The sequence below is a fragment of the Rhinoraja longicauda genome, chromosome 1 (assembly GCF_053455715.1).
Source record: "Rhinoraja longicauda isolate Sanriku21f chromosome 1, sRhiLon1.1, whole genome shotgun sequence".
Taxonomy (NCBI): Eukaryota; Metazoa; Chordata; class Chondrichthyes; order Rajiformes; family Arhynchobatidae; genus Rhinoraja; species Rhinoraja longicauda.
Window position 1 is genome coordinate 2726744 of NC_135953.1, and position 26089 is coordinate 2752832.

At 51.0% G+C, this 26089-nt stretch overlaps 1 protein-coding gene across 1 annotated transcript in view; it reads left to right on the forward strand.

Moving 5' to 3' along the window:
* LOC144598295 (uncharacterized) overlaps positions 1 to 26059 on the forward strand; it is a 59288-nt gene extending 33229 nt beyond the window's left edge. Inside the window, exons 6-16 of the mRNA XM_078408273.1 lie at positions 590 to 673; positions 3108 to 3347; positions 4701 to 4826; positions 6392 to 6440; positions 9286 to 9376; positions 14217 to 14358; positions 17086 to 17190; positions 18139 to 18226; positions 23404 to 23548; positions 25009 to 25083; positions 26041 to 26059. Coding sequence (XP_078264399.1) covers positions 590 to 673; positions 3108 to 3347; positions 4701 to 4826; positions 6392 to 6440; positions 9286 to 9376; positions 14217 to 14358; positions 17086 to 17190; positions 18139 to 18226; positions 23404 to 23548; positions 25009 to 25083; positions 26041 to 26059 — 1164 coding nt within the window. The remainder of the gene's footprint in view (positions 1 to 589; positions 674 to 3107; positions 3348 to 4700; positions 4827 to 6391; positions 6441 to 9285; positions 9377 to 14216; positions 14359 to 17085; positions 17191 to 18138; positions 18227 to 23403; positions 23549 to 25008; positions 25084 to 26040) is intronic.
* Positions 26060 to 26089: the final 30 nt, after the last annotated feature.

The window sequence follows — 26089 nt, forward strand, 5'->3', positions numbered from 1 at the left end:
AGTATAATGTCTGTGACGTTTCACAGAGTTGTGAATCTGTGGAATTCTCTGCCACAGAAGGCAGTGGAGGCCAATTCACTGGATGAATTTAAAAGAGAGTTAAATAGAGCTCTAGGGGCTAGTGGAATCAAGGGATATGGGGAGAAGACAGGCACGGGTTATTGATTGTGGATGATCAGCCATAATCACAATGAATGGCGATGCTGGCTCGAAGGGCCGAATGGCCTACTACACCTATTTTCTATGTTTCTATAAGGCATGTTGGTCAATGTGGGCAAGTTAGGCTGAAGGGTCTGTTTCCACTGTTGCTGTATGACTGTTGCTTAACTGCTTGGTCACCTCCAGCTGTATAAATGCTAGCACATCCCCCTTACCCTGGGTAACATTTTACTGAAGGTGAACACAAAATGCAAGAGTAACTCAGCGGGTCAGGCAGCATCTGTGGAGAACATGGATAGGTGACGTTTCACAGAGTGCTGGAGTAACTCAGCGGGTCAGGCAGCATCTGTGGAGGGAAGGAATGGGTGACGTTTCGGGTGGAGACCCTTCTTCAGACATTTTATTGACTGGGTTCGTGTTTTTCTCACAGAGACAGAAGGAGCGGCGCCGGCAACAGAAACTGGAAAATGGGAATAGGAGCGAGGGTGAAAGTGAAGAGAGTGTAAACGCTAAGGTGAGAGGACATGTTGTGGACTTGGACCAATCCGAGAGCAGGCGGGTGGGTGTGTGGGGGGGCTTCTCCCCGACCCACTGTACACGGCTCCCAGCCTCCCTCCCTATGTCAGTGTCACAGAGCCATAGAGTGATACAGTGTGGAAACAGGCCCTTCGGCGCAACTCACCCACACTGGCCCAACAATGTCCCAGCTACACTAGTCATAGAGTGATACAGTGTGGAAACAGGCCCTTCGGCGCAACTCACCCACACTGGCCCAACAATGTCCCAGCTACACTAGTCATAGAGTGAGACAGTGTGGAAACAGGCCCTTCGGCCCAACTCACCCACACTGGCCCAACAATGTCCCAGCTACACTAGTCATAGAGTGATACAGTGTGGAAACAGGCTCTTCGGCCCAACTCACCCACACTGGCCCAACAATGTCCCAATGGAAACAGGCCCTTCGACCCAACTCGCCAACAATGTCAATAGACAATAGGTGCAGGAGTAGGCCCTTATTCTTAATCATTCCTATATCATAATCTGTCAGGTCCCATCAGGAATGTTCCAGAGAAAGCAATCCCAGTCTGTGCAACCTCTCAATAGACAATAGGTGCAGGAAGAGGCCTTTCGGCCCTTCGAGCCAGCACCACCATTCAATGTGATCATGGCTGATCATTCTCAATCAGTACCCCGTTCCTGCCTTCTCCCCATACCCCCTGACTCCGCTATCCTTAAGAGCTCTATCTAGCCCTCTCTTGAATGCATTCAGAGAATTGGCCTCCACTGCCTTCTGAGGCAGAGAATTCCACAGATTCACAACTCTCTGACTGAAAAAGTTTTTCCTCATCTCAGTTCTAAATGGCCGACCCCTTATTCTTAAACTGTGGCCCCTGGTTCTGGACTCCCCCAACATTGGGAACATGTTTCCTGCCTCTAACGTGTCCAACCCCTTAATAATCTTTTATGTTTCGATAAGATCCCCTCTCATCCTTCTAAATTCCAGTGTATACAAGCCTAGTCGTTCCAGTCTTTCAACATATGACAGTCCCACCATTCCGGGAATTAACCTAGTAAACCTACGCTGCACGCCCTCAATAGCAAGAATATCCTTCTTCAAATTTGGAGACCAAAACTGCTCGAGATCGGGGCTCCCGTGATCGGGGGGATCGGGGCTCCCGTGATCGGGAAGGTCCAGGCTCCCGTGATCGGGGCGGTCGAGGCTCCTGCGGTTGGAGCTCCTGGAGTCGATCTCTAACAAACGTCCCGCCAGCTCTGCGATGTTAAAGCCGCAATGCGGATGGGGATACGATACGGAAAAAGTCGCATCTCCATCAGGGGAAGAGGTTGGAAAAGGTTTTCCCACCCACACCCCCCCAAATAATATAAAAACGAAATATCAACTAAAACACACAAATAAAACAAGATAAGCAGTTGGCGAGGCTGCCTCTCACGGAGTCATCTGGTTGAAATTATGATCATCATGTTCAAAAGTGATAGGAGTAGGATTAGGCCATTCGGCCCAACAAGTCCACTCTGCCATTCAATCATGGCTGATCTATCTCTCCCTCCTAACCCCTTGTTATTCCCTTGTCATGTATCTGTACACTGAAAAGCTCAATCATGCATTGTGTTTCTGCTGGCTGGTTAGCACGTGACAAAAGCTTTCCACTGTACCTCGATACGTGACAATAAACTAAACTAAAATATCTCTACAACCCTTGACTATGAATTTGAGTCAAACCGCACGGAAACAGGCCCTTCGGCCCAACTCCATGCTGACCACATTGCCCCATCAGTTTCAGTCTCCAAATTTGAGGATGGACATTCTTGTTATTGAGGGCGTGCAGCGTAGGTTTACTAGGTTAATTCCCGGAATGGCGGGACTGTCATATGTTGAAAGACTGGAGCGGCTAGGCTTGTATACACTGGAATTTAGAAGGATGAGAGGGGATCTTATCGAAACGTATAAGATTATTAAGGGGTTGGACACGTTAGAGGCAGGAAACATGTTCCCAATGTTGGGGGAGTCCAGAACAAGGAGCCACAGTTTAAGAATAAGGGGTAGGCCATTTAGAATGGAGATGAGGACATTTTTTTTCAGTCAGAGAGTTGTGAATCTGTCGAATTCTCTGCCTCAGAAGGTAGTGGAGGCCAATTCTCTGAATGCATTCAAGAGAGAACTGGATAGAGCTCTTAAAGAGAGCGGAGTCAGGAGGTATGGGGAGAAGGCAGGAACGGAGTACTTATTGAGAATGATCAGCCAGGATCACATTGAATGGCTCGAAGGGCCGAATGGCCTCCTCTTGCACCTATTGTGTATAGTTACCAACTCAAATTTGGCCCATATCTCTCTAAACCTTGAAACGACACAACCTGCTGGCGTAACTGAGTGTGTCAGGCGGCGTGTGTGGAATAATCTAAGCTGCATGCTTGCTGTGTCCCTGCAGCCAGTGTTGTCGCATTGCGAGGGGCGTGTGGACAGAGGGCGGGACTGCGGGGATCTGGATGGAGACATTAACTGCGACGCTGCTACCTCACCTGAGCACGTTCTGGAGGGCAACAAACCAGGCGTGGCCAGCAGAATCCTGCCCAGCGTCAGGGTGGCTGCTGCCAAAGACAGCAAAGTGAAGAGGGAACGACAGGCAGGGGGCGTGATCGCCACCGACAGATCGCTGTCTCAGTCTGAGGTGAGGAGTTGCTGCCCACTGTCACCGCACCCGACCCCTTGCCCCAACACATCCCACCTCCTCCGTAAGTTTCAACGGGGAACCCCCTCGTCCTTCTAAACTCTCAAGTGCAGGGTGGTGCAGCGGGTAGAGCTGCTGCCTCACAGCGCCGGAGACCCGGGTTCCATCCCGACTACGGGTGCTGTCTGTACGAAATTTGCACGTTAAAGACCCGGGTTCCATCCTGACTACGGGCGCCGTCTGTACGGAGTTTGTACGTTCTCCCCGTAACCCGCGTGGGCTTTCTCCAGGCGCTCCGGTTTCCTCCCACACTCCAAAGACATACAGGTTTGTAGGTTAATTGGCTTGGTATAAATTAAATTTGTCGGGGATCGCTGGTCAGTGCAGACTCGGTGGGCCGAAGGGCCTGTTTCCGCGCTGCGTCTCTAAACTAAACAACAGGCCCAGTGCCGTACGGTCTGGTTCAATGATTTGCTGGCTCTGAAGAGGAGGTTTACCAGAATGATCCCAGGAATGAGTGGGTTAACCTATGATGAGCATTTGTCAGCACTGGGCCTGTACTCACTGGAGTTTAGAAGGATGAGGGGGGACCTCATTGAAACGTACAGAATAGTGAGCGGCCTGGATAGAGTGGATGTGGAGAGGATGTTTCCACTAGTGGGAGAGTCTAGGACTAGAGGTCACAGCCTCAGAATTAATGGGCGCTCTTTTGGGAAGGAGATGAGGAGGAGTTTCTCTGGTCAGAGGGTGGTGAATCTGTGGGATTCTTTGCCACAGACGGCTGTGGAGGCCACAAGTCAGTGGGTATTTTTAAAGCAGAGATTTTATAGATTGTTGATTAGTGCGGGCGTCAGGGGTTATGGGGAGAAGGCAGGAAAATGGGGTTAGGAGGGAGAGATAGATCAGCCATGATTGAATGGCAGAGTAGACTCGATGGGCCGAATGGCCTGGTTCTGCTCCTGTGACATGAACTAATTCCTGTCATCAAATTGGACATGGATGTGATTTAGATAAGTAAGCCTCTGCATCTTCGTAGCGCCCCTTGTTCGCCATACTGTTACCCTGTACTGAGGCAGACAATCAGTTGAGTTACATAGAAAATAGGTGCAGGAGGAGGCCATTCGGCCCTTCGAGCCAGCACCGCCATTCATTGTGATCATGGCTGATCGTCCACAATCAGTAACCGGTGCCTGTCTTCTCCCCGTACCCCCTGACTCCGCTAGCCCCTAGAGCTCTGTCTAAGGTTGCTTTGTGGTGCCCGCGTGTGTTGTGGTAAGGCCGGGTGCTGGACATCACACTGGAGGACAGATCAACGCTTGACTCTGCCTCTCCCCCCCCCCCCCCCACACACAGGATGAATGGGACCTGTCCAGTTCCTTTGTGTCAAAAGCTGCCAACCAAATCAAACGGAAATTGAACATCAAACCCAAAGCTGAGAAGAAGGAGATGGAGAAGAAGAAAGCTGAAAAGAAACCGGAGGTAAGGAGGATGTTCAGCCTGTCCGGCCCTGCCCCTCACACACCAATGGTATCTTCATTGTCATGTGTACCAGCGTACAGTGAAATACATTGCCTGCAGACAGCGCAGCAACACTACCCCACCTCATTTCTAAATGGGGAGAGAATCCAGAGATGCTGCCTGACCCTCTGAGTTACTCCAGCACTCTGTGAAACGTCACCTATCCATGTTCTCCACAGATGCTGCCTGACCCGCTGAGTTACTCCAGCACTCTGTGAAACGTCACCTATCCATGTTCTCCACAGATGCTGCCTGACCCGCTGAGTTACTCCAGCACTCTGTGAAACGTCACCTATCCATGTTCTCCACAGATGCTGCCTGACCCGCTGAGTTACTCCAGCACTCTGTGAAACGTCCCCTATCCATGTTCTCCACAGATGCTGCCTGACCCACTGAGTTACTCCAGCAGTCTGTGAAACGTCACCTATCCATGTCTTGGACTTTGTGTCTTGTTGTTTATTGTGTGAAAAGCTTTTGAAGGGTATTGGTTTATTGTTGTCACATCTACCAAGATACAGTGAATAGGCGGTGTGTCATTCAGTCTGATTACACTGTCGTTGAGTACACCCAATCTGATGGCTGTGCAGGCCAAGTCAGTGGATAATTTTAAGGCAGAGATAGATAGATTGTTGATTAGTGCGGGTGTCGGGGGTTATGAGGAGAAGGCTGGAGAATGGGGTTAGGAGGGAGAGATAGATCAGCTATGATTGAATGGTGGAGTAGACTTGATGGGCCGAATGGCCTAATTCTGCTCCTGTATCATGAGCTGATCACTTGCCTCAGTCCCTGGCTCCTGTACGTTCAATGCCTTTGGCACTGGACACACAAATGGGTAGGAGAAAGATGGGCCGAATTGCCTAATTCTGCTCCTAAGAGAGTTGTTGGTGGCACGCCATACTTCCCAAGCCTTCTGTAGGAGCCATTTATGTTCAGGCTGGGTACTGTTGACATATTATATTATTTTGTCTAGATATATTTTGCGGTATTATTTTGGACACTTGGGGGCAGTCGTTAGATGCCCAGGGTGGTGTATATATATACAGTATGGCCATAAGGGACAGGGAGTGACCAGACACAGGGAGGGAGAGCATACAGTTCTCACCAGACCTGGGGACAGACCTGGATAGACCAACGAGTGGACAGACCTGAGACCTGGGACCAGACCAGGGACAGAGCAGCCAGCTACAGCTTGTATGCAAAATAAGGAAAGTCCGGTATGTTCATCTCCTTGTCTGTACAACTACTTCAATAAACAGCTAATTAAACTGGAAATAACGACTGGGAGATTGGTTGTGTTGGGTCTGTGTAAGATCACTCCCACTCCCTGTGTAGTAATGGCAAGTGGAAAAGAAGTCACTGGGAAAGTCGGAAAGTTGCCATTACACCTTCTCAGGGAGTTGTTGACATTGGTGTTGTAGGAGAGGTTGCTGGTGATATTTGAGGCGTTGCCGGGCTGTGGTGAGGGGGGTGTGTTTTGGTCAAGGGGGGGATGGTGCATTCATTACTGTTGTATTGCCTCTTGACAGCCTCCTGTGGACTCGACGGCATTGAATGACAAGATCCGGGAGTTGGCAGGTAAGCAGCAATGTGTGTGGCCATCTGCTCTGTGGATAGGTCCAGGGTTATTATTGTCACGTGTACTGAGGTACAGTGAAAAGCTTTGTTCTGCATGCTGTCCAAACAGATCAGATAATCCTCTACATAAATACAATCACGTCAATCTCAGGTACAATAGGCAGAGCAAAGGGGGAGATACAGAGTGCAGAATATAGTTCTCAGCATTATAGCATCAGTTCCACAGACAAAGTCCAATGTCCACAATGGGGTAGAGGTGAATCGGACATACCCTAGCTTATGGAAGGGCCGTTCAGAAGCCTGATAACAGAGGGGAAGAGGCTGTTCCTGAGACTGGTGGTGAGCGCTTTCAAGCTTCTGTACCTTCTGCTGGACGGGAGCGGGGAGAAGAAGGAATGGCCGGGGTGGGACAGGGACAAGGCTTTGATTGTGTTGGTGCTTTCCCGAGGCAGCGTGAAGTGTAGATGGAGTCAATCGTGGGGAGTGTGTGATGTGTGTGATGGGCTGGGCTACATCTACAATGGTGGGGAGTGTGGTGTGTGTGATGGGCTGGGCTACATCTACAATGGTGGGGAGTGTGGTGTGTGTGATGGGCTGGGCTACATCTACAATGGTGGGGAGTGTGGTGTGTGTGATGGGCTGGGCTACATCTACAATGGTGGGGAGTGTGGTGTGTGTGATGGGCTGGGCTACATCTACAATGGTGGGGAGTGTGTATTTTGTTTTTTCAGTTAAATCCTCCATGTGTGTTGTGTATGTCTAGGGCCTTACCACCCACCCCCATGCCTGCACTGCTCTGACCTGCTGGGCAGGTAACACAGCCTTGCTATTTACAGCACTCTACACAGGCACTCCAGCCAACCAGCTCCAACTGTCTCATTGTAAGGCAGTGGGAGAAGAATCACCAGGCACTGAGTGGAACTGGGAGGAAAAGCAAGAGATACATTCAATTATGAGTAGGAAACGACTGCAGATGCTGGTCTAAATCAAAGGTAGACACAAGATGCTGGAGTAACTCAGCAGGTCAGGCAGCATCTCTGCAGGGAAGGAATGGGTGACGTTTCGGGTCGAGACCCTTCTTCAGACCCTACATACATGCAGTTATGATGGGTCATGCCAGGATCACCGGTTTAGATTAGTTTAAAGATACAGCGCGGAAATAGGCCCTTCTGCGCCGACCAACGATCCCCACACACTAACACTACCCTACACACACCGCCCAGTGATCCCCACACACTAACACTACCCTACACACACCGCCCAGCGATCCCCACACACTAACACTACCCTACACACACCGCCCAGTGATCCCCACACACTAACACTACCCTACACACACCGCCCAGCGATCCCCACACACTAACACTACCCTACACACACCGCCCAGCGATCCCCACACACTAACACTACCCTACACACACCGCCCAGCGATCCCCACACACTAACACTACCCCACACACACCGCCCAGCGATCCCCACACACTAACACTACCCTACACACACCGCCCAGCGATCCCCACACACTAACACTACCCTACACACACCGCCCAGCGATCCCCACACACTAACACTATAGGACACACACCGCCCAGCGATCCCCACACACTAACACTATAGGACACACACCGCCCAGCGATCCCCACACACTAACACTACCCTACACACACCGCCCAGCGATCCCCACACACTAACACTACCCTACACACACCGCCCAGCGATCCCCACACACTAACACTACCCTACACACACCGCCCAGCGATCCCCACACACTAACACTATAGGACACACACCGCCCAGCGATCCCCACACACTAACACTATAGGACACACACCGCCCAGCGATCCCCACACACTAACACTATAGGACACACACCGCCCAGCGATCCCCACACGCTAACACTACCCTACACACACCGCCCAGCGATCCCCACACACTAACACTACCCTACACACACCGCCCAACGATCCCCACACACTAACACTACCCTACACACACTAGGGACAATTTTACACATGCACCAAGACAATTAACCTACAAACCTGCACGTCTTTGGAGTGTGGGAGGAAACCGAGGGTCTCGGAGAAAACACACACAGGTCACGGGGAGAACGTACAAACTCCGCACAGACAGCGCCCGTAGTCGGGATGGAACCCGGGTCTCTGGCGCTGTGCGGCAGCAGTTCTACCCGCTGCGCCACTGTGACGCCCGGTTAGCGCACAACAAAGGCTTTTCACTGTACCTCGGTACAGGTGACGTTAAACTACACTCAACACCGCTGCAGTTTTGGTCTCCTAATTTGAGGAAGGACGTCCTTGCTATTGAGGCAGTGCAGCGTAGGTTCACCAGGTTAATCCCCGGGATGGCAGGACTGTCATCTGAGGAAAAATTGAAAAGACTGGGCTTGTATTCACTGGAGTTTAGAAGGATGAGAGGGGGATCTTATAGAGACGTATAAAATTATAAAAGGACTGGACAAGCTAGATGCAGGAAAATGTTCCCAATGTTGGGGGAGTCCAGAACCAGGGGCCACAGTCTTAGAATAAAGGGGAGGTCATTTAAAACTAAGGTGAGAAAAAACCTTTTTTACCCAGAGAGTTGTGAATTTGTGGAATTCTCTGCCACAGAGAGCAGTGGAGGCCAATTCACTGGATGGATTTAAAAGAGAGTTAGATAGAGCTCTAGGGGCTAGTGGAATCAAGGGATATGGGGAGAAGGCAGGCACGGGTTACTGATTGTGGATGATCAGCCATGATCACAATGAATGGCGGTGCGTACAGGCTCGAAGAGCCAAATGGCTTCCTCCTGCACCTATTTTCTACGTAACTCAAGTGATTGTCTGCCTCAGAACAGGGTAACAGTATGGTGAACGAGGGGCGCTACGAAGATGCAGTGGCTTACTTCACAGAAGCAATTACATACGATCCAAAGGAATACAGGTGAGAGTGTGGCCAGTGTGGCTGCTCAGTGGTTGTGTGGCTGCTCAGTGGTTGTGTGGCTGCGTTGGGCTGTGGAGTTCCGTGTGTCACTGTAAGGAGTTTAGAGGCAGAGGATCGACAAACTAACGTGATGAAGAGCTGACACCGAGTGCTGGAGTAACTCAGCAGGTCAGGCAGCATCTGTGGAGAACATGGATAGGTGACGTTTCACAGAGTGCTGGAGTAACTCAGCGGGTCAGGCAGCATCTGTGGAGATCATGGATAGGTGACGTTTCACAGAGTGCTGGAGCATCTCTGGAGAACATAGAAACATAGAAAAATAGAAAATAGGTGCAGGAGTAGGCCATTCGGCCCTTCGAGCCTGCACTGCCATTCAATATGATCATGGCTGATCATCCAGCTCAGTAACCTGTACCTGCCTTCTCTCCATACCCCCTGATCCCTTTAGCCACAAGGGCCACATCTAACTCCCTCTTAAATATAGCCAATGAACTGGCCTCAACTACCTTCTGTGGCAGAGAATTCCACAGACTCACCACCCTCTGTGTGAAGAAATGTTTTCTCATCTCGGTCCTAAAAGACTTCCCCCTTATCCTTAAGCTGTGACCCCTGGTTTTGGACTTCCCCAACATCGGGAACAATCTTCCCGCATCTAGCCTCTCCAACCCCTTAAGAATTTTATATGTTTCAATAAGGTCCCCCCTCAGTCTTCTAAATTCCAGCGAGTACAAGCCGAGTCTATCCAGTCTTTCTTCATATGAAAGTCCTGCCATTCCAGGGATCAATCTGGTGAACCTTCTCTCCCTCTAAGGCTAGAGTGTCTTTCCTCAGATTAGGAGACCAAAACTGTACACAATTGCTGTCAGGCAGCATCTGTGGAGAACATGGATAGGTGATGTTTCACAGAGTGTTGGACTAACTCAGTGGGTCAGGCAGCATCTGTGGAGAGAAGGAATGGGTGGCGTTTTGGGTCGAGGCACTTCAGTCTGTGAGTCGGGGGATATGGAGGCAGAGAAATAGATGGGTAAGGTGTAAAAACGAGAGATCAAAGGGGACAAAGCTCAAGGAAGATGTAGAATAGATCATTGTTAACTTGGGGCAGGTGACAACGTGTCATACAAAGTAATATTTAATCAGGAGGGCAGTGAAACTTGTCAGAGAACTAGGATGGAGATGGGATGGAGAGAGAGGGAAAGCAAGGGTTACTTGAAGATAGAGAAATCAAAATTCATACTGAAGATAGACACAAAAAGCTGGAGTAACTCTGGGTCAAACAGCATCTCGGGAGAAAAGCAATCGTGACGTTTCAAGTCGAGATCTTTCTTCAGACTGAGAGTCGGGGGGAAAGGGAAATGAGAGATATAGATGGTGATGTAGAGAGATATAGAAAAAAGGTATGTCAAAAAGTAACGGTGATAAAGGATACGGGCCATTGGTGGCTGTTGGATGAAAATGAGAAGCTGGTGTGACTTGGGTGGGGGAGGGATGGAGAGAGAGGGAATGCAGGGGCTACCTGAAGTGAGAGAAGTCAATGTTCACACCACTGGGCTGTGAGCTGTCCAAGCAAAATATGAGATGGTGTTCCTCCAATTTGCATTTAGACTCACTCTGACATTGGAGGAGACCGAGGACAGAAAGGTCAGTGTGGGAATGGGAAGGAGATTTTTGAGGATTTGAGGAAGGACGTCCTTGCTATTGAGGCAGTGCGGCGTAGGTTCACCAGGTTAATCCCCGGGAGGGCAGGACTGTCATATGGGGAAAGATTGGAAAGACTGGGCTTGTATTCACTGGAGTTTAGAAGGATGAGAGGGGATCTTAGAGAAACTTATAAAATTGTAAAAGGACTGGACAAGCTAGATGCAGGAAAAATGTTCCCAATGTTGGGGGAGTCCAGAACCAGGGGCCACACAGTCTAAGAATAAAGGGGAGGCCATTTAAAACTGAGGTGAGAAGGAACTTTTTCACCCAGAGAGTTGTGAATTTGTGGAATTCTCTGCCACAGAGGGCAGTGGAGGCCAATTCACTGGATGAATTTAAAAGAGAGTTATATAGAGCTCTAGGGGCTAGTGGAATCAAGGGATATGGGGAGAAGGCAGGCACGGGTTACTGATTGTGGACGATCAGCCATGATCACATTGAATGGTGGTGCTGGCTCGAAGGGCTGAAGGGCCTCCTCCTGCACCTATTGTCTATGTTTCTATGATACGTACAATACAACACAATATATCTTTATTGTCATTGTACAGGGGTACAACGAGATTGGGAATGCACCTCCCACACGATGCAATAAATTAATTAGCTAGTCAGTATTCATTTAAACAACCCAATGAAACAAATTAGAACAGTTTTAAAACAGAATAAAGTGCAAGTAGATCTGTGCCGGATCACTGTGCGATGTGACCATCCGGCTCAGCAGGACCGGTTCATAGCAGCTATGGCCCTGGGGATGAAGCTGTTCCTGAGTCTGGAGGTGTGGGCGTAGAAGGCCTTGTATCGTCTGCCCGATGGTAGAAGTTCGAACAGACTGTTGCAGGGGTGTGAAGAGTCTTTGTGGATGCTGGTGGCTTTTCTGAGGCATCGTGTGTTGTAGATGCCCTCCAAGGCTGGTAGCTGTGTTCCGATGGTCCTCTGAGCTCTATGGACTACCCGCTGATACAAAACAAACCAAACCAAACCCAAATACAAAACAAACCCACCGCCATGATACAAAGTAAAACAAATATTCTTAAATTCTAAGTATTAAATCACCATTTCCCCATCCTTATTGAGGCAGCATTCCACCCCCCAGCCGTGCCCGGTGCCCAGCGGTCCCGGAAACCCCCCAGGGTTCCCGTGGACAGCGCGTAGTCCCTCTCTAACCCCACCCGGTCACGGACATAACCCCGGAAAAGGGGCAGGCAGCCGGCTCGGGCAGAGCCCTCTTCCGCCTGGCACCGTGACTCGCGGATGGCCAGCTTGGCCAGGCCCAGGAGCAAACCAACCAGGACATCTCCACCCCTACCCTCCCTCTCCCCCACGCACAGGGGGTCCACAGATGAGGGTGGTGGGTGAGAAGTGCAGCCGGAAGGCAAGGAGCAGCCCCTTTAGATACTGGAACAGGGGCTGCAACCTCACATGCTCCATATAGACAATAGGTGCAGGAGGAGGCCGTTCGGCCCTTCGAGCCAGCACCGCCATTCCCTGTGATCATGGCTGATCATCCACAATCAGTACCCCGTTCCTGCCTTCTCCCCATACCCCCTGACTCCACTATCCTTAAGAGATTTATCTAGCTCTCTCTTGAAAGCATTCAGAGAATTGGCCTCCACTACCTTCTGAGGCAGAGAATTCCACAGATTCACAACTCTCTGACTGAAAAAGTTTTTCCTCATCTCAGTTCTAAATGGCCTACCCCTTATTCTTAAACTGGTTCTGGACTCAACCAACCTGTTTCTTGTCTCTAACGTGTCCAATCCCTTAATAATCTTATGTTTCAATAAGATCCCCTCTCATCCTTCTAAATTCCAGTGTATACAAGCCCAGTCGCTCCAGTCTTTCAATATACGACAGTCCCGCAATTCCGGGAATTAACCTAGTGAACCTACGCTGCACGCCCTCAATAGCAAGAATATCCTTCCTCAAATTTGGAGACCAAAACTGCACACAGTACTCCAGGTGCGGTCTCACTAGGGCCCTGTACAACTGCTCACAGTACTCCAGGTGCGGTCTCACTAGGGCTCTGTACAACTGCTCACAGTACTCCAGGTGCGGTCTCACTAGGGCCCTGCACAACTGCAGAAGTTGTACAACTGGTGCTTGCAACCTGCAAACGTGTCAGGCGGCCGACGAGTCTGTGAACCGCGAGAGAAACAGGTTGCAGGGGACTCCTCGGTGCAGTTTGGGGAGGGTCAGGCTTCACCCACCACTGACCCATCCACCATCAACCTTCCCTGGAGTAACGGTGGTCAGGAGCATTGGGCCAGGTACTGCTTCACCCAGGACCCTTCCTCTTGTTGTGCGGGGCGAGATCCTTCACGCACATAGGTTCCAGGGTGAAGGGGAAAAGATTTAATAGTAATCTGAGGGGTAACTTTTTCACACAGAGGGTGGTGGGTGTATGGAACAAGCTGCCAGAGGAGGTAGTTGAGGCTGGGTCTATCCCATCGTTTAAGAAACAGTTGGACAGGTACATGGATAGGACAGGTTTGGAGGGATATGGACCAAGCGCAGGCAAGTGGGACAAGTGTAGATGGGACATTGTTGGCCGGTGTGGGCGAGTTAGGCCGAAGGGCCTGTTTCCATACTATCACTCTTTGACTCAGATGCTGTCTGACCTGCTAAGTTTGGTTTAGAGATAGAGTGGGGAAACAGGCCCTTTGGCCCACTGAGTCCGCACTGACCAGCGACCCCTGTAAACTAGCACTGTCCTAAACATCAGGGACAATTTATAACTTTAATAAAATCAATGAACCTACAAACCTGTACGCCTTTGGAGTGAGGGAGGAAACCGGAGTACCCGGAGAGAACCCACGTGTGTGATGGGACGGTGTAGAGGGGGCTTCACTGTGTGTGTGTGTGTGTGTGTGTGTGTGTGTGTGTGTGTGTGTTTGTGTGTGTGTGTGTGTGTGTGTGTGTGGAGCGGGGCAGAGGGGCTTCACTGTGTGTGTGTGTGTGTGGAGCAGGGTAGAGGGGGCTTCACTGTGTGTGTGTGTGTGGAGGGGGCTTCACTGTGTGTGTGTGTGTGTGTGTGTGTGTGGAGCAGGGTAGAGGGGGCTTCACTGTGTGTGAGTGTGTGTGTGTGTGGAGGGGGCTTGACTCTGCGATGCTGTCTCTTGATGCCCGTGTTGTGTCTGTCCTGCAGGCTGTTTGGGAACCGCTCGTATTGCTACGAGAGGCTGCAGCAGTACAGCCGGGCCCTGAGTGACGCTCACACTGCCCTCACCCTCAACCCATCCTGGCCCAAGGGCTACTTCAGGAAAGCCAGGGCGCTGGCTGGAGTTAAGGTACGACACGTCTCGTTCACGCTGTCAACCGTTCCTTTGTAATCATGTGTTGTCTTTCCGCTGACTGGTCAGCACGCAACAAAGGCTTTTCACTGTACCTCGGTACACGTGACAATTAACCAAACTCACCTGAACTCTTTCTCCGTATCTGACACCCTTTGTCTCCTTTTCACCTCCAGCCTTGGATAGAGTGGATGTGGAGAGGATGTTCCCACTAGTGAGAGAGTCTAGGACTAGAGGGCACAGCCTCAGAATTAAAGGACATTCCTTTAGGAAGGAGATGAGGAGGAAGTTTTTTAGTCAGAGGGCGGTGAATCTGTGGGATTCTTTGCCACTGAAGGCTGTGGAGGCCACAAGTCAGTGGATATTTTTAAGGCAGAGATAGATAGATTGTTGATTAGTGCGGGTGTCAGGGGTTATGGGGAGAAGGCAGGAGAATGGGGTTAGGAGGGAGAGATAGATCAACCATGAATGAATGGCGGAGTAGACTTGATGGGCCGAATGGCCTAATTCTGCTCCTGTCAGTTATGACCTTATGACCAAAGGTGAACCTGGTGTGGGGAGACCGCCATGATGGGGGGGAATAAAGGAGGACACAGTGTTGGGGGGAGGGGGGGTAAAGGAGGACACAGTGTTGGGGGGAGGGGGGTAAAGGAGGACACAGTGTTGGGGGAGGGGGTAAAGGAGGACATGGTGTTGGGGGGAGGGGGGTAAAGGAGGACACAGTGTTGGGGGGAGGGGGGTAAAGGAGGACACAGTGTTGGGGGGAGGGGGGTAAAGGAGGACACAGTGTTGGGGGGAGGGGGGGTAAAGGAGGACACAGTGTTGGGGGGAGGGGGGGTAAAGGAGGACACAGTGTTGGGGGAGGGGGGGGTAAAGGAGGACACAGTGTTGGGGGAGGGGGGGTAAAGGAGGACACAGTGTTGGGGGAGGGGGGGTAAAGGAGGACATGGTGTTGGGGGGAGGGGGGGTAAAGGAGGACACGGTGTTGGGGGGAGGGGGGGTAAAGGAGGACACGGTGTTGGGGGGAGGGGGTAAAGGAGGACATGGTGTTGGGGGGAGGGGGGGTAAAGGAGGACGGTGTTGGGGGGAGGGGGGTAAAGGAGGACATGGTGTTGAGGGGAGGGGGGGGGTAAAGGAGGACCCGGTGTTGAGGGGGGGTAAAGGAGGACACTTGGGGGGAGGGGGGTAAAGGAGGACACTTGGGGGGAGGGGGGTAAAGGAGGACACGGTGTTGGGGGGAGGGGGGTAAAGGAGGACACGGTGTTGGGGGGAGGGGGGTAAAGGAGGACACGGTGTTGGGGGGAGGGGGGGTAAAGGAGGACATGGTGTTGAAGGGAGGGGGGTAAAGGAGGACCCGGTGTTGAGGGGGGGTAAAGGAGGACACTTGGGGGGAGGGGGGTAAAGGAGGACACTTGGGGGGAGGGGGTTAAAGGAGGACACGGTGTTGGGGGGAGGAGGGTAAAGGAGGACACGGTGTTGGGGGGAGGGGGGGGTAAAGGAGGACCAGGCGAGGGACACTTTGAAATGTTGTCGCGCCCTTTATATGGCGACTCTTTGGATACCTTGGGAGTGCAAAACAAAACAAAGTCTTCATTCATTATCCGTGTTTTTACAGTCCCACAGCGTAGATTCACCAGGTTAATCCCCGGGATGGCGGGACTGTCATATGAGGAAAGATTGGAAAGACTGGGCTTGTATTCACTGGAGTTTAGAAGGATGAGAGGGGATCTTATAGAGACGTATAAAATTACAAAAGGACTGGACAAGCTAGATGCAGGAAAAATGTTCCCAATGTTGGGGGAGTCCAGAACCAGGGGCCACAGTCTAAGAATAAAGGGGAGGCCATTTAAAACTGAGGTGAGAAAGAACTTTTTCACCCAGAGAGTTGTGAATTTGTGGAATTCTCTACCACTGAGGGCAGTGGAGGCCAATTCACTGGATGGATTTAAAAGAGAGTTAGATAGAGCTCCAGGTGCTAGTGGAATCTAGGGATATGGGGAGAAGGCAGGCATGGGTTACTGATTGTGGACGATCAGCCATGATCATAATGAATGGCTCGGAGGGCCAAATGGCCTCCTCCTGCACCTGTTTTCTATGTTTCTAAACAGGCCGTTCAGAACCAGAGGACATAAGTTCAAGGTTGGGGGGGGGAAAGATTTAATCGGAAGCTGTGCGGTAACTATTCCACACAGAGGGTGTGGGTTTTTTGGAACGAGCTGCCAGAGGAGGCAGTTGAAGCAGGGACCATCACATTTAATAGATGCTTGGACGGGTAAATGGACAGGAAAGGTTTCGAAGAATATGTGCCAAACAATGGCAAATGGGTGTAGCTTAGATGGGGCATGTGGGTGGGCATGGGCGGGTTGGGCAGAAGGGCCTGTTTTTACGCTGTGTGATTGTATTAATAAACTTCTGGTGCAGGGGTCCTGTATATTTGTTGATGGACACAAAATGCTGGAGTAACTCAGCAGGTCTGGCAGCAGCATCTCTGGAGAGACGGAACGGGTGACATTTTGGGTCGAGACCCTTCATACTCGAGACTCGTCTGAAGAAAGGTCTCGGCTCGAAGCGTCACGTATTCCTTCTCCGTGGAGGTGGTGCCTGAGCGTCTGTTACGGCAGCGTTTTGTGTGCGTGTGCGTGTGCGGTTCGTTGCCACACGCTGTTGTGTGTTGTGTGGGTTCCCTGGCTGTGTGTAAACTGTGGTCTACCCGTTCCCACACAGAAATACGCAGAGGCCATTGAGGCGTTTCAGCAGGTGCTGCTGATCGACAACTCCTGTGAAGATGCTGAGTTTGAGCTGCTGCAGGTCCAGATCAAGCTCATGATGGTGGGTTGTGGTGGGGAGTGGGGTAGCACAGCGCGGAGACACGGCGCAGAGACACAGAGGGGAAACACAGCACGGGGAGACATGGCAGGGGCACACGGTGCGGGCACACGGCGCAGAGACACAGAGGGGACACAGATGGCAGGAGCATGGGGTGAGGAGGAAGAGATAGATCAGCCATGATTGAATGGCGGGGTAGACTTGATGGGCCGAATGACCTCATTCTGTTCCAATGACTTATGAACTCGCCCACACCGACCAACATGCCCCATCTGCACTAGTCCCACCCACCCACACCGACCAACATGCCCCATCTACACTAGTCCCACCCACCCACACCGACCAACATGCCCCATCTACACTAGTCCCACCGGCCCACACCGACCAACATGCCCCATCTACACTAGTCCCACCCACCCACACCGACCAACATGCCCCATCTACACTAGTCCCACCCACCCACACCGACCAACATGCCCCATCTACACTAGTCCCACCCGCCCACACCGACCAACATGCCCCATCTACACTAGTCCCACCTGCCCACACCGACCAACATGCCCCATCTACACTAGTCCCACCCACCCACACCGACCAACATGCCCCATCTACACTAGTCCCACCTGCCCACACCGACCAACATGCCCCATCTACACTAGTCCCACCTGCCCACACCGACCAACATGCCCCATCTACACTAGTCCCACAATGCTGCACTCGGCCTATCATCCCTGTAAACCTGTCCTATCCATGTACCTGTCCAAATGTTTCTGGACGGCTCGATTGTAATCAGGTGTGGTCTTTCCCCTAACTGGATCGCACGTAACAAAAGCTGTTCACTAAAGGTCAGCGCACGTAATAATAAACGTAACTCAAGCCCAGGTGATATCCTGGTGAATTGTGCTGCACCTTTTCCAGCTTCATGCCACCCTGTTATACTTGTGTTCCCAGGAGCGAGGTTTTACACAGCAGCAGTGTGAGGAAACACTGAAGGTGTGCGGGAGCTTTGAACAAGCACTGGAGGCATTATCTTCATCAGGTGAGAGAGCTATCTGCGTGTGGATCCAGTCACAGCCCTGCTGAGTTGTAGCCACGAAGAACGTCACAGCTCCGCTGTACATAGAAACATAGGTGCAGGAGGAGGCCATTCGGCCCTTCGAGCCAGCACCGCCATTCATTGTGATCATGGCTGATCATCCATAATCAGTAACCCGTGCCTGCCTTCTCCCCATATCCCTTGATTCCACTAGCCCCTAGAGCTCTATCTAACTCTCTCTTAAATCCATCCAGTGAATTATCCTCCACTGCCCTCTGTGGCAGAGAATTCCACAAATTCACAACTCTCTGGGTGAAAAAGTTCCTTCTCACCTCAATTTTAAATGGCCTCCCCATTCTAAGACTTTATTCTAAGACTGTGTCCCCTGGTTCTGGACTCCCCCAACATTGGGAACATTTTTCCTGCATCTAGCTTGTCCAGTCCTTTTATGATTTTATACATCCCTATAAGATCTCCTCTCATCCTTCTAAACTCCAGTGAATACAAGCCCAGTCTTTCCAATCTTTCCTCATATGACAGTCCCGCCATCCCGGGGATCAATCACGTGAACCTACGCTGCACCACCTCAATGGCGGCACGGTAGCGCAGCGGTAGAGTTGCTGCTTTACAGCGAATGCAGCGCCGGAGACACAGGTTCGATCCTGACTACGGGTGCTGCACTGTAAGGAGTTTGTACGTTCTCCCCGTGACCTGCGTGGGTTTTCTCCGAGATCTTCGGTTTCCTCCCACACTCCAAAGACGTACAGGTATGTAGGTTAATTGGCTGGGTAAATGTAAAAATTGTCCCTAGTGGGTGTAGGATAGTGTTAATGTACGGGGATCACTGGGCGGCACGGACTTGGAGGGCCGAAAAGGCCTGTTTCCGGCTGTAGATATATGATATGATATGAATTACAAAGTCTCAAATTAGGAGACCAAAACTGCGCACAATACTCCAGGTGCGGTCTCACTAGGGCCCTATACAATGGCAGAAGGACCTCTTTGCTCCTATACTCAACTCCTCTCGTTATGAAGGCCAACATGCCATTAGCTTTCTTCACTGCCTGCTGTACCTGCACGCTTACTTTCAGTGACTGGTGTACAAGGACACCCAGATCTCATTGCAATTCTCCTTTACCTAATCTGACACCATTGAGATAATAATCTGCCTCCTTATTTTTGCCACCAAAGTGGATAACCTCACATTTATTTATCTACATATACAACCATTAGAGTCACAGAGTGATACAGTGTGGAAACAGGCCCCTCATCCCAACTTGCCCACACCGGCCAACATGCTCCATCTACACTAGTCCCACCTGCCCACGTTTGGCCCATATCTAAACCTGTCCTATCCATGCACATTCCCAGCTTTCTTAAAGGTTGTGATAGTCCCACCTTTCACTACCTCCTCCAGCAGCTTGTTCCATACACCCACCAACCTGTGTGTAAAAAACAAAGTGAGTCCTCGTGCATTTACATGACAAGATAGTGAGGGATAAAATTGGTCCATTAGAGAGTCAGAGTGGACAACTATGTGCTGAGCCGGAAGAAATGGGGGAGATATTAAACAATTTCTTTTCTTCGGTATTTACCGAGGAGAAGGATATTGAATTATGTGAGGTAAGCGAAACAAGTAGAGTAGTGATGGAAATTAGGAGGATTAAAGAAGAGGAGGTACGGACACTTTTGAAAAATATAAAAGTGGATAAGTCTCCAGGTCCTGATAGGATATTCCCTAGGACATTGAGGGAAGTTAGTGCAGAAATAGCAGGGGCTATGACGGAAATATTTCAAACGTCATTAGAAACGGGGATGGTGCCGGAAGATTGGCGCATTGCGCATGTTGTGCCTTTGTTTAAAAAAGGTTCTAAAAGTAAACCTAGCAATTATAGACCTATTAGTTTGACGTCTGTGGTGGGAAAATGAATGGAAAAGATACTTAGGGACAATATATATAATTATTTGGATAATCAAGGCCTGATTAGAAACAGTCAACATGGATTTGTGCCTGGAAGGTCATGTTTGACTAATCTTCTTGAATTTTTTGAAGAGGTTACCAGGGAAATTGATAAGGGCAAGGCTGTGGATGTTGTCTATATGGACTTCAGTAAGGCATTTGACAAGGTTCCACATGGAAGGTTGATTAAGAAGGTTAAATCGTTGGGTATTAATAGTGAGGTTGCAAGATGGATTCAACAATGGCTGAATGGGAGATACCAGAGGGTAACGGTTGACAATTGTATGTCAGGTTGGAGGCCAGTGTCTAGTGGAGTACCCCAAGGATCTGTGTTGGGTCCACTGTTGTTTGTCATTTACATTAATGATCTGGATGATGGTGTGGCAAATTGGATTAGTAAATATGCAGATGATACTAAGATAGGTGGAGTAGTTGATAGTGAGGTAGATTTTCAAAGTCTACAGAGAGACTTGGGCCTTTTGGAAGGGTGGGCTGAAAGATGGCAGATGGAGTTTAATGCTGATAAGTGTGAGGTGCTGCATTTTAGTAGGACAAATCAAAATAGGACGTACAGGGTAAATGGTAGGGAATTGAGGAATGCAGTGGAACAGAGGGATCTGGGAATAACTGTGCATTGTTCCCTGAAGGTGGAATCTCATGTGGATAGGGTGGTGAAGAAGGCGTTTGGTATGCTTGCCTTTATAAATCAGAGCATCGAGTATAGAAGTTGGGATGTAATGTTAAAATTGTACAGGGCATTGGTGAGGCCGAATCTGGAGTATGGTGTGCAGTTCTGGTCGCCAAATTATAGGAAGGATGTCGACAAAATGGAGAGGGTACAGAGGAGATTTACTAGAATGTTGCCTGGGTTTCAGCACTTAGGCTACAGAGAGAGGTTGAACAGGTTGGGTCTTTATTCTTTGGAGCGTAGAAGGTTGAGGGGGGACTTGATAGAGGTTTTTAAAATTTTGAGAGGGACGGACAGAGTTGACGTGGGTAGGTTTTTCCCTTTGAGAGTGGGGAAGATTCCAACAAGGGGGACATAGCTTCAGAATTGAGGGACAAAGGTTTAGGGGTAACATGAGGGGGGAACTTCTTTACTCAGAGGGTTGTGGCTGTATGGAATGGGCTTCCGGTGGAAGTGGTGGAGGCTGGCTCGATTTTATTATTTAAGAGTAAATTGGATAGGTATATGGATAGGAGGGGATTAGAGGGTTATGGTCTGAGTGCAGGTAGATGAGACTAGGTCAGGGAGAATGGTCGGTGTGGACTGGTAGGGCCGGACAGGCCTGTTTCCATGCTGTAGTTGTTATATGTTATATGTTATAAGGGCTGATTGGGGATAGTCAGCATGGTTTTGTACGTGCGAGGTCGTGTCTCATAAATCTGAGTTTATTTGAAGACGTGACCAAAAAGGTTGATGAGGGCAGAGCTGTCGATGAATATATGGGCCAGCAAAGCATAGTCTTGCCCAGAGCAGGTGAATCATGGACCAGAGGACATAGGCTTCTGGACCTCGTAGGGCCAGTTTCCACGCTGTCTGACCTGAAGACACAGGTTCCTATTAAATCTTTCCCCCCTCACCTTAAACCCATGTCTTCTGGTTCTCAATTCCCCTACTCTGGGCAAAAGACTAGAGTGATAATGGTACCCCTCAGGTTCCTATTAAATCTTTTCCCCTTCACCTTGAACCCACGTCCTCTGATTCTCGATTCCCCTACTCTGGGCAAGAGACTCTGTGCGTCTAGCCCGAAGGTATCACTAAATGCTGGAGTAACTCAGCGGGTCAGGCAGCATCTAGGACAGAGGGAATGGCTGACGTTTCGGGTCGAGACCCTTCTTTAGACTGATTGCATCTATCAGTGCATCTCCCCGATCTATTCCTCTCATGATTTTATACACCTCTATAACATCACCCCTCATGCTCTACAAGGAATAGAGTCCGAGCCTGCTCAACCTCTCCCTATAGCTTACACCCTCGAGTCCTGGCAACATCCTCGTAAATCTCTGTACCCTTTCCAGCTTGTCATCTTTCCTGTAACATGGTGGCCAGTACTGAACACAATTCTCTAAATCCGGCCTCACCAACGTCTTATACAACTGCAACATGACCTCCCGACTTTTATACTCAATACTCTGTCTGATGAAGGCCAAAGTGCCAAGAGCCTTTTTGAACACCTTATCTACCTGCGACTCCACCTTCAAGGAACCATGCACCTGTACTCCTAGATCCCACTGCTCTACAACCCTACCCAGAGGCCCACCATTCACTGTGTAGGTCCTGCCCTTGTTTGACGTCCCAAAATGCATCACCTCACACGTCTCTGTGTTAAATTCCATCAACCATTCCTCCGCCCACCTGGCCAATCGATCCAGATCCTGCTGCAATCGTTCACAACCATCTTCACTATCTGTAAACCCACTCACTTTAGTGTCTCCTGCAAACTTGCTAATCTTGCCCTTTATGTTCTCATCCAAATCATTGACTTAGATGACAATGGGCCCAGCACTGACCCCTGAGGCACACCGCTAAATCTTCTCTGTTCCCTTTTCAGCTTGCCAACATCTTTCCGATAACATGGTGCCCAGAACTGAGCACAATACTCTCAGTGCGGCCTCACCAACATCTTGTATAGGTGGCACGATGTGGTACCAGTAGAGTTGTGCAGGAGAATAACTGCAGGTGCTGGTACAAATCGAAGGCATCACAAAATGCTGGAGTAACTCAGCGGGTCAGGCAGTATCTCTGGAGATTCTTTATCCCCCCCCCTGAAGAAAGTGAAGAAAGGTCTCGGCCCGAAATGTCACCCATTCCCTCTCTCCAGAGATGCTGCCTGACCCGCTGAGTTACTCCAGCGTTTTGTGATACCCTAGCTGTAGAGTTGCTGCCTCACAGCGCCAGAGACCCAGGTTCCATCCTGACTACGGGCGCCGTCTGTACGGAGTTTGCACGTTCTCCCCGTGACCTGCGTGGGTTTTCTCCGGGTGCTCCGGTCTCCTCCCACACTCCAAAGACGTGCAGGTTTGTAGGTTAATTGGCTTGGTAAAAATGTAAAATTGTCCCCAGTGTGTGTAGGATAGTATTAGTGTGCGGGGATCGCTGGTCGGCACGGACTCGGTGGGCCGAAGGGCCTGTTTCCGCGCTGTATCGGTAAACTAGACTAAACTGTGGCACGCAGTCCCAGTTACGTAAACATGGCCGCTTCTGTCCCTGGTGCAGCACCGAGAGCTGGAGCCGGTCCTGCCAGCGCCAGCGCCAGCGCCAGCCTGTCCAACACAGACGACAAGGGCTTCATCCAGGTGAAAAAACACTCGACCCACAACAAACACAAAGCACCGGCCCCCGTGCCCACACAACCACCCAGGTGAGAACGCCAGCCGCCACCCGGGACCACCGCCGCACGGCACGGCACGTGGGGGGCACCGCCACCCGGGACCACCGCCGCACGGCACGGCACGTGGGGGGCACCGCCACTCGGGACCACCGCCGCACGGCATGGCACGTGGGGGGCACCGCCACCCGGGACCACCGCCGCACGGCATGGCACGTGGGGGGCAGCCGAGACCGGGGGGGGGGGGGCACCGAGGGGGGTGGGGGGTGGGAGGGGAGATGGGGATGGGAGGGGAGATAGGGGGAGGGAGGAGGGGAGATGGGGGAAGAGAGGGGAGATGTGGGAAGAGAGAGGGGGAGATGGGGGGGAGGGAGGGGGGGAGATGGGGCAGAGAGGGGAGATGGAGGGAGGGGGGAGATGGGGCAGAGAGGGGAGATGGAGGGAGGGGGGAGATGGGGCAGAGAGGGAAGATGGGGGGAGGGAGGGGGGTAGATGGGGAAGAGAGGAGATGGGGGGTGGGAGGGGGAGATGGGGGAGGAAGGAGATGGGGGGGAGGAGAGGGGAGTTGGGGATGGGAGGGAAGGAGCTGGGGGTGGGAGGAGGGAGGGCAGGTTCAGGCAGAACTGCAGGGCGGCAGGGTGGGGAAGGGGTCGAGCTGCTGCCTCACAGCGCCAGAGACCCGTGTTTGATCCTGACTACGGGTGCTGTCTGTACGGAGTTTGCACGTTCTCCCTGAGACTGTGGGTTTTCTCCGGGTGCTCCGGTTTCCACCTACACTCCAAAGACGTGCAGGTTTGTAGGTTAATTGGCTTGGTAAAATGTTTTTAAAAAATTGTCCCCAGTGTGTGCAGGATAGTGTTTATATGTGGGGATCGCCAGTCTACATAGAAAATAGGTGCAGGAGGAAGCCATTCGGCCCTTCGAGCCGGCACCGCCATTCATTGTGATCATGGCTGATCATCCACAATCAGTACCCCGATCCTGCCTTCTCCCCATATCCCCTGATTCCACTAGCCCCTAGAGCTCTATCTAACTCTCTTTTAAATCCATCCAGAGAATTGGCCTCCACTGCCCTCTGTGGCAGAGAATTCCACATATTCACAACTCTCTGGGTGAAAAAGTTCCTTCTCACCTCAGTTTTAAATGGCCACCCCTTTATTCTTAGACTGTGGCCCCTGGTTCTGGACTCCCCCAACATTGGAACATTTTTCCTGCATCTAGCTTGTCCAGTCCTTTTATAATTATATATGTCTCTATAAGACAATGTCCCAGCTACACTAGTCATAAAGTGATACAGTGTGGAAACAGGCTCTTCAGCCCAACTCACCCACACCGGCCCAATAATGTCCCAGCTACACTAGTCCCACCTGCCTGCGCTTGGTCCATATCCCTCCAAACCTGTCCTGTCCATGTAGCTGTCCAACTGTTTCTTGATCATTGTGTGACTGTGTGGGATTGCTTGTTCTGACGCTGGAATTCTTGTGCCTTGCCAGCAAACTCTTCCCCGTCTGGATTGGGAACATCACCACTCGAATCACAGAAGACTCGTTGCGTGTAATGTTTGAAAGGTGAGTGGTGTCCCGGGTGGGGAGCAGAGAGGGGGGGGGGGCCTGGGGCCACACCATGCCTGCCCCGTAAACACAGCGGGTGGGAGATTGGAGGTAGACACGGAGTGCTGGAATAACTCAGCGGGTCAGGCAGCATCTGTGGAGAACATGGATAGGTGACGTTTCACAGAGTGCTGGAGTAACTCAGCGGGTCAGGCAGCATCTGTGGAGAACATGGATAGGTGACGTTTCACAGAGTGCTGGAGTAACTCAGCGGGTCAGGCAGCATCTGTGGAGAACATGGTTAGGTGACGTTTCACAGAGTGCTGGAGTAACTCAGCGGGTCAGGCAGCATCTGTGGAGAGAAGGAATGGGAAGCATCTCAGTCTGATGTCAGGGGAGGGGGCGGGACAGAGATAGGATGTAGTCGGAGACAGTAAGACTGGTGGGAGAACTGGGAAGGGGGAGGGGATGGAGAGGGAGGAGAAGCAGGGACTACCTGAAGTTAGAGAAGTCAATGTTCATACCGCTGGGGTGTAAACTACCCCAGCGAAATATGAGGTGCTGTCCCTCCAATTTGTGCTGGTCCTCACTGAGAGATTGTAGGGTTTGGTCCAGTTTATTGGCACATGTACCCAGGTACATGTGTTGCGTGCTAACCAGTCAGCAGAAAGGCAATACATCACTACAATCCAGCTGTTTATTGTCATAGAGTGATGCAGCGTGGAAACAAGCCCTTCAGCCCAACAATGTCCCAGCTACACAAGTCCCACTTGCCTGCGCTTGGTCCATATCCCTCCAAACCTGTCCTATCCATGTACCTGTCCAACTGTTTGTTACTTAAACAATGGGATAGTCCCAGCCTCAACTACCTCCTCTGGCAGCTCGTTCCATACACCCACCACCCTCTGTGTGAAAAGGTTACCCCTCGGATTCCTATTAAATCTTTTCCCCTTCACCTTGAACCTGTGTGTACAGATACATGAGAAGAGAATAACGTTTAGTGCAAGGTAAAGCCAGCAAAGTC